The sequence below is a fragment of the Sylvia atricapilla genome, chromosome 1 (genome assembly GCF_009819655.1).
Source record: "Sylvia atricapilla isolate bSylAtr1 chromosome 1, bSylAtr1.pri, whole genome shotgun sequence".
Lineage (NCBI taxonomy): Eukaryota > Metazoa > Chordata > Aves > Passeriformes > Sylviidae > Sylvia > Sylvia atricapilla.
Window position 1 is genome coordinate 62,446,855 of NC_089140.1, and position 12,834 is coordinate 62,459,688.

The 12,834-nt window shown below is 37.4% G+C and overlaps 1 protein-coding gene across 5 annotated transcripts in view; it reads left to right on the forward strand.

Annotated features, from left to right (window-relative positions):
* Positions 1–12,834, forward strand: part of KIF13A (kinesin family member 13A) — a 105,112-nt gene that overhangs the window by 68,183 nt on the left and 24,095 nt on the right. For 3 of the 5 annotated variants that reach the window (XM_066324119.1, XM_066324099.1, XM_066324109.1), the window contains exons 15-19: positions 1,238–1,324; positions 1,431–1,597; positions 6,743–6,953; positions 11,355–11,517; positions 12,161–12,301. In XM_066324119.1, the coding sequence (XP_066180216.1) occupies positions 1,238–1,324; positions 1,431–1,597; positions 6,743–6,953; positions 11,355–11,517; positions 12,161–12,301 (769 nt within the window). Of the gene's footprint in view, positions 1–1,237; positions 1,325–1,430; positions 1,598–2,690; positions 2,814–6,742; positions 6,954–11,354; positions 11,518–12,160; positions 12,302–12,834 lie in introns of all 5 variants that reach the window. The other 2 variants (XM_066324081.1, XM_066324091.1) reach the window with 1 other exon arrangement.

Below are 12,834 nucleotides of genomic sequence, written 5' to 3' on the forward strand. Positions count from 1 at the left end.
CACCTTTTGTTTCTACTTCTATATTTTAATTGTTTTTCATTCCAGGGGCACTGGGGCTTCTTGGGTGGAATTGTAAATGTTTTTGTCACTTGATCTCCAGTAGCATGTGATAAAGCAGTACCTTCATCCTAGTTAGTAGTCTTGCTGCTTGTCTGAAATTTGAGTATCTAAATAATGTACAGATTACTATCAGAATAAGAAACTAAAGTTTGAGAGATACATAAAAAATCTGGTTTCTTTCATTCTTCCTTTAGTAAAATGCATTTGTATTTTTCTTCTGCAGTCTATAGTACAAATTTCAAACAGATGGGATTCAGGCTTGTGGTGATAGAATTACTGTACTGGAAATCAGTCATTTTGACTGGCAGGAACAAGGGCACATGTCAGTGGAAAAAGCCATATTTTGTTTTACTCATGGCTGATCTGCAATGCTCAAGTAACTGTTCTCTAAGATACTAGTATCAACAGAAATTCAACTACCAGAATTTCATTTAAAAAAAGTAAAATAAAGATCTGATTTGAAATGAAATGTTTACATTTTTATGTTGACTTACATGAGAGAGACAGCTGAAATGAGAATGCTGCATCTGAAAAGGCCTTTTTCATTTCACTGAAGTTTTTTCCCTTTTCAAATAAAATGCTCTGCTTTGTGACTCACACATGCAAAAGTTCAACAGCTGAATTTTTCCCATTTTGTGATTGAAACTTAAATACAAAGAAACCTACAAAGAAATACAGCAGTGTACCAGATGTTCACAAAAATAGACCCTTGTTCTTCCCTTGTTAATAATAGAGACTCCATTTGTTGAAAGAATAAAACTTGGATCTAAGAATCTTTTCTTACGCTTGAATGCCGAGTATGTTAACAGCATGTTTTATAACTCAGTGTTGACTAAGTTGTATATTGGAGAGCTCTATTAGTAGGAGTTGCATACATTTAAGTTTGGACTTTATAAGTTTATAAGAAACAGGCAGTGACTCAGTTTGAGAAACGGGCATTTAGAGAAAACTTCGCAATCAAAATCAACCCTGTCTGTATGTTTGCTGAAGGCAGAGGGGAAAGGTGCCAGTTCTAACAATAGAAATCAGATCAGTAACTCTCCCACTGCTCTCTTCATGAGAACCTAGCTGGTTTGTTACCATATGATACAGATGACTGTCAGTAAATGGGAGAAACATCAGCTCTTCAATCTTTTATTTTCAGGATTTCATTGGAGTTGTATTTTTTTTCTTTCAGATCCTGTGTAAATGGTGCACTGGTATGTTCTGCCACTCAGTTATGGCATGGAGATAGAATATTATGGGGAAACAACCACTTTTTTAGGTAATTGTTGATGTTTATATTCCACTCACTTTACATTCAGCCTATTTATTTTCCTTTCATATTTCCAGATAATTTTTTTATAAACTGAATTTCCATTTTTATTCAGAATCAATTTACCAAAGAGGAAGCGTCGAGATTGGCTGAAAGACCTTGAGAAAGAAACTTCCTTAGGAGAGCATGATCTGGATGCAGCTAGTGAAGCTTCTTCAGAACCAGACTACAATTACGAGTTTGCACAAATGGAAGTTATTATGAAGACACTGAATAGTAATGGTAAGGCAACTGCCAGTCATTTGGATTGTCTATTAAATTCAGCTTGGAACTCAATTTCTGGGTAAAATAAGCAATACACTTATTGCAGGGGCTTTTGGAAGATTTTCAGGATAAGATACTTTACAGAAACAATGTGAACTGTGTGGGAAATAAAAAAGAAAGGAAAAAACCCATATATTACTATATATATATTTTAAAAAATATGTGCATGTAGGTATAAATACATACACCAATTAGTAGTTGGTTTGTGCCCTGACACGATTTTAGCTGGACCTCTGCTCTCTTTTATAGTGCAGCTGAGTTGTAACCATATGCCTGTCAAATTATCATCCAAGTTTACTAAGTTCTTGTTTTTGTGAGTTACTGTAGGAAAAAGGAGTGCACCATATTTGGCTCATCCTGCTTTTTATAGTTTCATCCTGCCTTTTTGTATCAAATGTTACTGACACCATTTTAACCTTACTGAAAAACCACTGAAATTGTAACAAACCAATAGGCACATGTCAGCTTGTTTTTCAACACTTGATCACTCTCAATATTTCATTTTCATCTTTATTAAAACAAATTGTGATGCTGTTTTGGAACAAGACAATAAGAAATTATATAGATGATTGTATGGTGTATATAAAAACAATACGGCTTTTTCATGATTTCCAGAAGGCAGGCCATAGTTCATGTGATACAATAAAGTATAAAGAAATACTGAAAAACTTGGTAAACTACTGAATGCTTTGTACAGGTGTTTTAATGCAGAAAATCAGAGAAGCAAATACCTCGGGGTTTGGTCCCTTACCAAGATGGTGTTTCATTGCTTTCTGTTCTTCTTTCTTCATGTCTTCACAGTATTTCCATTGTTTGCTGTGGTTTGCATGTGCATTTACTTTTTATTTCATCTCCTCTTATTCTTTTACTTTGTTTTGCCATTGCGTACAGCATGACAATTTCATGTGTTCAATGCAGCAATACTTCACAGGATTTTTAGTTTAATTTTTAATGAGATTGCTTGTGTGAGTTACAGGTCACTTAAATTGATATGAAATTACTGTTTGATAACAGAAATATTCTCATTATTCTCCTGGTTCACTCATACCAGGGGATGAATTTCAGATGAATCTGCCATCCTGGTGGTCTTCAGTGTTGTCATCCCTTGTGAAGATTCTGTTGCCCATTTTAAGGCCTCAAACCATCCCATATCTCTGTCAAAACTGGGACAAAGGTTTTGAACTCAATTGCTTGTGCATGAGGCTGCTGGAAAAGTCTGAAAGCATTAATTGATGCTTGATCTGCTTGTTACTAACTGGAGATTTTACTGAAGTGGATGAGTTTATAATGAGTCAGTGTTCTTTGAACAGAGGGTCACGTTTTTTGGTTTTCATATGCTGTTATCCAGCTGATTGAAATGATTCTTCATAACATTCCAAGTGTCTTTACATTTTACTTCAGTAAGCTTTTCTGATTATGGCCCAGGCCACTGTTTGTTTTGGTTGGTTGGTTGCTTTCTGTGTCTCGGTGAAGAACAGTTCAGACCTTACTGTTCCTTGAAGCTCTTTTATTCCTATTGCAGAGCAAATGTTTGCAGTCACACATGTCGCACTGTTCCAGAAGGGTCATATCCCAGTTTCTGCTGCTTCTGCTCACTCCCACATAGGTGTTGCTAAACTGAATTGGAGTAGTTGGTGATAATAAAATGCTGACAAAACAAGTGACTGTGAGGATCACAGCCTGGTCTTTTGGTTTGAAGTTAGATAAACAGATCCTAGCAGCACTTTCTCAATATATAGTTAAAGTACCTTTTTTCTGACAGGCTTCCAGTTTGTTGTGTAAGAAGTGTAATGCAGCTTTGTTACAGTACCATTTATTTATTCTTCCTTAAAATGAAAAATAAATATGGGTAAAGAAGAAAAAATGACTAAATAACTGAAGACTGTTAATTCTATTATGCATATTCTCTGGAGAAGTCCTAAGAGGAGAATGAAGAGGTATTTAAAAATTTTGATTAGATAATTCTTTTATAATCTTCTATAGATACAGCCCAAAACAAGAGGGTTCAGTTTTCTTTTGTTTTGGTTTTTGGATTACCCCTCCCCCTGGATTTGTTTAAGAATTATAATCCCCTTTAAATAAATATCCTGACTTCTCCAGGGTATAAAAACATTTTAAACATTTGTTTTTATGGCATGTAACCAGTACCACAGTGTCACAGACTCCATCCAGCTCCAAAGAACCTCTGAGGAAAATGTGTAGCTTTGAAAACTGCTGTAAAGAAAACATCCAATCCTTTCCTTCCTTTAGCATGTTAACTCTCTTTGTGGGATTCTGTCAGATCAGCTTTGTACTGCTAATTTGTGATGCTGGTCAAACACAGAATGCATCGAAGAAGTTTACTTTATTTTTGTATACTGTGCAGTGCGTAAGTAAACAATGTGATTAGGTTAGGCAGCTTCTTTTTTAGCAAGCAAAACTGTTACAGCTCAGAGAGAGAATTTTCAAAAAACTTAGCAAAGCAGCCTGTGTCATAACCCTCTTCTAGCTTGCTTAGACAAATATACTTGCAAGAAATCTTCAGGAATTTATTCAGCTTCAGTGTGACTGGATTAACAGATTCCAGATGCAAATTAAGTGACATTGTAGCAAGGTACTAAATGCTGCTCATCCTATGAGGAGAATACATCTTCATGTTCAGTGTTAGTAATCTGTGATTTTGCAGGGGATTAACTGCTTATGAAATTTTTTTCAGGGTCATTGAACTCTCATCACATAAATATGTAAAGGATTGGGACTGGAAACTTTTAATGCTGTATGGAATTTGCTGTGTATTGGGCAGGCACTGTGTAGAATCTTCCTTAATTTATTTGATTTTGCATGAGGAATCCAAAATGGTAGAACATGGTGTTTTAATTTAATTTAAACACTGTTGTAGTTATTTTGAATTGTAAAAAAACCTTACTATTTCTTCAAATTCTACCTAGATAGTTTTTAACTCACACCATATTTTACTTTTTTCCTGTGACAGACTTAAGCTTTTCTTAGTAAGCTCTTCCAAAAGCTAAATTTAAAAGTTTTAGAAAACTATTAATTCACCTTTTGCATTACAAGACAAACATAGCCCACCTTTTTTTCTTTTTTTTTTCCCAAGCAGTACAGGATTATGTTGCAATTGGAAAGTTTTATACTAGGTTCTTGCATCTTGTTCCAAGCGTTTATCATGGTGTAATTTGATCATATGGTTGTTGTGATCCTGTAAATCTAGGTGGCTGAAAAGATCACTTTTATTAAAGAAATCTACTTCTTGAACTCATAGCTGTTCTTTGAGCAGTTTAGGAAAGTTTCATCTTAATGAGTCAGCCTTAGATTAATTTCCTGTGTTTGCAAACACAATGAAGGGATTTTAATTTCTTCCATGTCTCTTCTCTATCATCTGCGTAATACCTGATTTTCTCAAACATTCTTTTATGTAACAAAAATTGGTTTGGGGAATTATGCAGCAAAGCCCATGTGTTTTAAGGTAGTTCTGGTATTATCTAGAGGAGTTAGGAGGATAATGATGGTGCAGATGAACTTTAATAACTTGGTTTGTAGTCCAGAATTTTAGAACTTGGTTCAGTTGGAGGTTTTTTTTTTTGCACCATCTGTTTAAAAGCTAATAATAGCTAACTTCTTTCTGAGAATGTCATGTACTAAAAAGTAATATTTCTAGTTATTTTAAGACACTTCTATGCATCACTGATTTGCTATTTGGTTGCTATTTATAGTGACTGTTTTTTATCTTTTTGCTTTATTATTACCATTGTGGTGGTATTTATGATGCCTTTGTGTGAAACCAGCAATTTCTTCCATGAATAAGGCCAGGACCACAGAAGCAACTTGCAGAAGTGTTTGCAAAAAGCAAAGGGAAGATGGTTTATAACTAAATCACACAGATGTGTTTTTTGGTCTTGTGGGGGTTTTTTGAGTGGCACACCTCCAGTTCCAAAATGAGACAGTGTAATTAAATCTAGATTTATTTTTTCCCTCCTTTGCAGCAGATTGGCATCCTTAAAAGTTGCAGAAACTCTTTTTATTTTCAGTTGGTTGGTTGGTTTTTGTTTGTTTTGTTTTTTGTTTAATAATGAAACGGAAGAGGTATCACAAACAGTTATTTTAAAGCTGAAGTTTTTTGTATTTGAAAATCCTGGCATGTCCTAGAGCTGCAGTATTGCATCCCCTAACAGTCCACCACTCCAGCTTTGGATCTCCTCTCTCTTCCTCTTGCAGTTTACAGAAGTAGCAATCTGTTGGGTGGTGTCTAGACTGGTCCTCTTGCAACCCACTTTTTATGCTGTATTTGGGCTTTCAGAGATGTGTGCATGAACCAGGTATATATACTGGTAGTACACAGAGCTTACTCCATTAAATGGCTCTTTCAGAGGCACAGGCTGGTATTGGACCTAACCCCAGGAACAGACAGAAATGTTTCATTAATTTCTGTGCACTTCAGCTCTATCACTAGCTGATTGACACAAGCAGTATTTTCAGGATAGAATATCCAAAGGGATATCTGTTCTGTGTTGATAGCGAGGTGAAATGAGGTTTGTAAAGCTAAATGCAGAAGGCCACCCCACCCGAGGACGTGTTTTGTCAGCCTCAGTGCTGTGCAGCACATCAGTGCAGTGTGATGTGTGACCAGTCAGATCAGTTGTTTGTCTGGGTTTTCATCTGCTGCTCTCCAACATGTTTCATTCTCTGCCAAAATAGTGAAAGTACATTGCTTTTTACTTCCTTAAGTCGTTTCCTCCTCTGGTTAACATCTTCCCTTGTGTTTTGCTTTGTTTTCTTATTAACTTGTTTCCTTTTCCATCCATTTAATTTCCTGCTGGAATTCTGGAATATATTATAACTACATAGCACTTGAATGTGCAATAGACTAAGGTCTTAACCATTGTTCTAGCCTTTTGCATGCCATTTGACTTTTTAATTTTAGTTTGGATTTATTTATTTAATGCAGTATTTAATAACTTGGCTTTTGTTTTGGGGCGCAGTTTGTGTTTGCAGAATCTGGGGTATGTTGTTTGCTGTTACCAACTAAATAATGGGTGTCCTGTAATGCTGAAATGGCATTTTCTCACTTTTTCTGGTTTTTTTTTTTTTTTCTTCCCTTCTTTTCAGACCCAGTCCAAAATGTGGTCCAGATCTTGGAGAAGCAGTACTTGGAGGAGAAGCGGAGTGCTCTGGAGGAGCAGCGGGTGATGTACGAGCGCGAGCTGGAGCTGCTGCGGCAACAGCTCTCCCCGGAGAGGCAGCACCAGCATGGCAGTGACAGGCTCTCCTACACTGCTCAGACTGCACAGCAGAAAGTGAATCTCTGGACAGAGGAGAGGTGAGAATGCTGGAGTTAAAACAAATCTGTAAGAACTGCAAGGGGTTTGAACCTTGCATCCAAAATCGGTAACATTTTTTGTGGAGCTGATGTGTGGAAGATGATCTGTGCTTCCACCAAAGCATTAGCATTTTGTTCAGGGCTGAGTTCTGATGTTTAACATGTGCAAAATTTAACTTAGAAAAGACATAAAAAATTTAGCTTTTTCGAACAGTATTATAGGTCATTTTTTGCGGGATTTTTCTTGGGTTTTTTTGTGAAAACAATAATAAGGAGTCTAGTAAGGTGTATTGTGTTTTGCAAGTATACAATGAGAGCAGTAATGTTTTGCAATCAAAAAACCATAAAAATGCAGATAATGGGGATCCATCTATGTTGTATGTATGTGTTTCTAAATGAAAGTCCAGCTTTAGAAGAGAATTGCTCTGGTTGAGCTGCTTAGGAAGTTAAAGGCTTGCCATGAGGTGGATCGGCCTCTTTGCAAAGGAATAGCAGGCACCTGAATGCAGCCTTGGTGAAATACCATCATGAGGTTTGTAGAGACAGTTAAAATGCAGTCTAGGAAGATGTGAGCAGAGTGTTTGCATTTTGACAACGGAAGAAGCTTGCTCTTGGTGTCATTGAGGAGAGGATGCCAGCTCCATGGAGAGAAGTTCAAGGGGCAGCAACTGAGACGATTTAAGTTTTCTGAATACCAGTGAGTATTCTGTCGTGGAGCTAATTCAGCAGGAAGAATGCCTAAATGTTCTAGCAGGTTTCTTGTAAATTTATTTCATCTGTTTCTTTTAAAACAGGAGCTTCCTTATTCACTCAGTGGGTTTTTTTCTGTGTGTAGTGAGTTTGAGTGCTCTTTTTTATGTCATTATTTTTCCTTTATTCTTCACCATTAAAAAACAAAATCCATCTACAAGAGGGATATAAACCAAGATAGTCAAGATTGTTTTGCAGCTTTCAACTGAGAGTGCTAGAAATAGAACAGAACAGATCTTGGTTTAGTTTTTGTGCAAGATTTTTGTTTTGTAATTTCTGCCTGGTTTAGGCTGGGAAAAAAACCCTAAACAAATAGCTAACTGTTGACCAGTGATGACTAGAATGTTTTTCATGGCAAGTGTAGGGAGAAGTAGTTCTATGATTCAACATTAATTAAAATAATTGTTTGCCCCTGTAAAAGCTAAAAACAGAATCATTGGGAACTGAATGTAAAATGTCACAGAGTCATAGTTGGGATCTGCAGACTTTTAGAGCTGCACAAGAAGTCCAGAGTGAGAAACGTGTTAGCTGGAGGCCTTTCTATTCAGAAATGCTTTGAGCACAGCAAGGCCATCAAGAAATCATTGATAACCCATTGCAGTAGGAGAGAAGAGAACTGGGCTTACTGGCAGGGGAAGCAGTACCTCTAAAAAGATGCAGCAGAAGGGAAAAGGCAGTTGCAAGAAACTTGGCTGTCCTTGAGAGCTGAGAAGAGAAAATGGTAATTGATTTGCTTAAAATTAACCACCATAACCATGTAATCAAAAAAAGAGAATCTGGAGTGATATCAAGGCTAAGTGTTCTGTCAGCTTTCGCTTCTCGGTAGCTGTTAGATGTTTCTGAGGAGGACCTGTGCTTTGAACAAGAAGTTTTGCCTCTGAATTTCATGGGTGAATGCTTTGCTCTGTGTAACTGTTGAACTGCTTGAAGCCTGTACTTTGCTGTGTTGTAAAAAAGAGGAGAATGGATTCTCTTTGGAGCGATCCAGGAGGAGTCTGATAATGTTCTGATGGCACTGCCATTGAATAAGCAGTTTTCTGGAAGAACTTACCAATTTCCTGTCCTCCAAAAGATCCTGTTAAGTATACTTTTTATTTATTTGTAGTTCTAGAAGTGGTTTCGGCTGCTGGAAAAAGGGGGAAAAAAATGAATAATCTTAAATAAGAAACCAGAAAAAATACCCCTTTGAGTGGTTTCTGCTGTAAAAGCATGGCAGCGTGTTGCTGAGAGGATGTTAACCAGCCAACTGGCCAGAGGGCAAGAAATCCTGGGAAGAATGGGAAAGACTGGATGTAAAAAATGTGCAAAAATTCCAAGAGTTTGGGTTGCAGGGGATTTGATTGGTGCAGTTTTAGCTGTCTCTCTGTTGCTGTTGCAAATGAAGCTGAGCTCTACTGGATCGGCCAGCAAAATTATTTTGATAGGGATCAGATGTGGGCATGCGGCTGTATCTGTCTGATCAGCTGGAACACATTGCACAGAGGTTATTCCTGCTTTATGCTGACTGTGGAATGACAGATGATACCTGGCCTGGTGTTAAATCCTGTTGGCATAAAGTTAACCCATTGTAACTTGGAACAAATTTTATTTGTTGAAGTGGTGGTGTACTGGACCAGGGGTTTAGTCCAGCATGTCCTATATCTGGCATTGGGAATCCCAGAGACTTGCAATGGTACCTCATGAGTGTCAGTTGTTTCTCCTTGTCTGTCTTAAATTATTGTTTCAGGATTTCATGTTCAATGAGTGTTTGATCCAGTTAATACCCTGGTGGAGCTTGTCATATGTTTAATGTAGTAAGAATTAAGAAATCCCATCTGAAGCTTTTTTTCCTTTATTTTTAAACTTTCTGGAAGGCTTCTGGCACAGCTGTCTGCAGAAAAACACAACTGTTATAAGAACTGCCCATAATAATTGGTTGAGTTACTTGTAAGTTTGCCTTACAGTCTTAAACCATTCCTTTCTCAAGAATCTAGCTAAGATTGGTGTGGGAGTCTCCCAAAAAGCTTTCCAGATGCTGGTGTCCCAGATTGAGGAAGTGACTGGCTGTAGCTGGATCCAATGGCCCTTACAGCGCTTCCATACGGATAAAAGCTGCCTTCTGTTTCCCAAGTTAGGCAGTTGTTTTACAGTGGCTGTAGGTGTAGTGCACTCTCAGTATCAAATACTTTCTTGTGATTAATTTTTGACTACCTTAATGTGAATCCAGAATTTTAGTTGTCTGTGGAATGTGTCACTTGCATGGGCTGGAATTGGTTATTTAATTTTGATAGCCTGGACAACAGAAGCAAGAGGCAGAGGGAAAGGAATTTTTCATCTAATGCTGGGAGGAGATGTGGAGGAAGTTACTAAAAATCCACTGATAGTAGCAGCTATTTAAGACCCAATAAAACCCACCACTGTTGCAAACCTAGGCTGGGTAGGGGAGACAGACATGTTGAAGGCACTGAAATTCAGGGCTGCTTACTAACACTGCTGGTTGTTTGCCACTTTGGTTGTATTGGGGGACTGTCAGAGTGCAGTTTGAATTAGGCATTCCTTAGGAATTTTTGGAAAAAAATAACCACTGAAGTAGAATTCTGTTGGTGACTGAGAGGCATTTTAGCAGCAGGCAAACTTAATAAGAAGGCCCTTGTTCCTCCTACAGTTGTGTACAATGCAAAGTGTTTTGTAGAAATGAGAAGTGTATATGCTTAACATGTACCATATTTCATTAGGATTTTGCATAGAAAGGTTAAAAAAAAAATCATAGAGGGGAAAGCTGGTGACTGGAATATCCAAAATTTGATCTTGAGCTTTATAAAGGCGATGAGACACAGTAAGTGCTGTTGAGATTACAAAGAAAGGCAGAATGAACTCTGCTCAGAGGATAATCATGATCATTTAAAAAGGTAATTTAAAGATGAGAATCCCAGGTGAGGGCATATCTTAGTACACAGGTGTATTATAGTATGTGTCATAGCAGGTTTGCCAGGTGTTGCATTAGAGTAGATTTGCTCAGACAGGCCTGAGAAACCTCTTTGGAATTTGTCCAGAAACTGAGCGCACAGGCTTTAACCTGTGCTCATTCATCTGTTACTTAAAAGATACTTTGGGTAAATAGGATTTAAGATTTTTTTTTTTATTCATATTTTTAATGTCTACGCTTGAGTAAGTGGAGGGAGGTTTGTGGTCATTGCAAAGCCCTTGGAGTGATACAAAGCCGTGCCCTGCAGTGAATTCAGGCTCTAACACTATGGTCTGAGGAAGAGCCGGTTTTATCAAGATGAAGTCTCACATGTTGGGACTGGTAGATTCTGTGAAACAGGGCTCCAGATTAAAGACAAAGACAACTGTAATTATTTCATTTCTTGAAAATTCGAAATGTCCTCAGGGCTTTAAACAAATCATCACTGTACCAGCTCCCATATTACTGTGACCTTTTATTTGAGCATCACCGTGCCAGACGTGCCTCAACATTAATTTGTTTGTTTAATGTGATCACTGCTTTCCCTCAATAAAATTATCTGAGTGTTTTGTGTTCAGTGACACAGTGCTACTCAGCATTTCCTCTTAAACTGTTTCAGAAAAGTCTTTGTTAGCACCTCCATTTGCAGCTTTCCAATAATAGAAATAGGTTTCTGTGTATTTTTCATGTTACCTACTGCACCACAGGGATGAATTGTTTCGACAGAGCCTGGCTAAACTTCGAGAGCAAATAGTAAAGGCAAATACTCTGGTGAGAGAGGCAAACTTCTTAGCAGAAGAAATGAGTAAGCTAACAGATTATCAAGTAACACTTCAGATCCCTGCTGAAAACCTCAGTGCCAACAAAAAGGTAATGATAACAAAGAATGCTGCCAAGCGTAGCTTTGTGGCTAAACCTTGCTGACATATGTAACACTCATCCAGCTTGAGCCAATAAAATGTTACTTTTGTTAGATAATGCATTGACAAAAAAGAAGTGCTATCTGATTAATATACTGAAAGTGAGTAATTAAATTAAAAATGGCAAAAGGGCATTGGGTATGGCTCTTGCTGTTTTCAAGTGTGTGTGGTCACTGTATGTGCATGCAGATTATGAACAGACATTTGTGTTGTGTTGCTGCAGAACCTGCATTTTAGTTAAGTCTGCAGAAATTAATGGGGTTTATTTCAGTTTCCTACAATTTTGTATCCTAGTGTTTCACAGTGCTGCTGTAAATATGATAGCAATTAGGATAATATGCTTGTACTAAGGGCTTTGATTGAGTCTGTTATTGTTCCTGTGGGAATGGTTATTGTTTGAAAAGGATAAAGAGGTCTGGATCCTCAGAGATGTGCATAGGCTATGCTGTGTCTGAGGACAGAAGTAGCATGACTGGCACGCAGAGAGAAACTGCATGTTCTGTATTTTATTCCTTTCTAGGAATGCAATTTGAATGCAGCTAAACTACTTAAATGTATCTTTCCTGCACTGATTGTTTTTTCTTCTGATTTAGAGGGGTGCAATAGTAAGCGAGCCTGCAATTCAAGTGAGAAGAAAAGGAAAAGGTACTCAAGTGTGGACTATTGAGAAACTAGAGAACAAATTGATTGACATGAGGGACCTCTATCAAGAATGGAAGGAGAAAATTCCTGAGGTAATTTATATATCTTTTAGATGGATCAAAGATGGAGTTTGTTTTCTTTAAACCCCTTCTAATATGTTATGGAGAGCAAGTGCAATGACTTTGTATATGAAAGGTTATGATACCATTTTTATTTTTTAAAACCAAAACAAACAAGCGAACAAAAACCCAGAACAAAACCAGTATGACTAATAGTGACTATTCAGAATACCCCTGCATAATAAAACACAGATATGTCCTATCTCACTTGTGTTCTCAGATGTTAAGTGTGCTGAGGTCAGATATAATTGTGCTGAGATAGTGACTCACAATGCCACTAAAAGCATGTGTTTACCTGGCATGCAGATGACCACCTGCTCTGATTGGAAGCAGCAAGCTGCATTCGAAATAAAATTATTCAATTGCAGTCAGTGTCAAAGCTAACAAGAATGCTGCTTTGATACACTCAAGGTGCAGAACATACTAGTTTTAGTAGTATAGGATAAAACTTGATTTTAAACTAGGAAATATTCTTTAATTTCATTTGTATATTCCCCAGTCTTAAA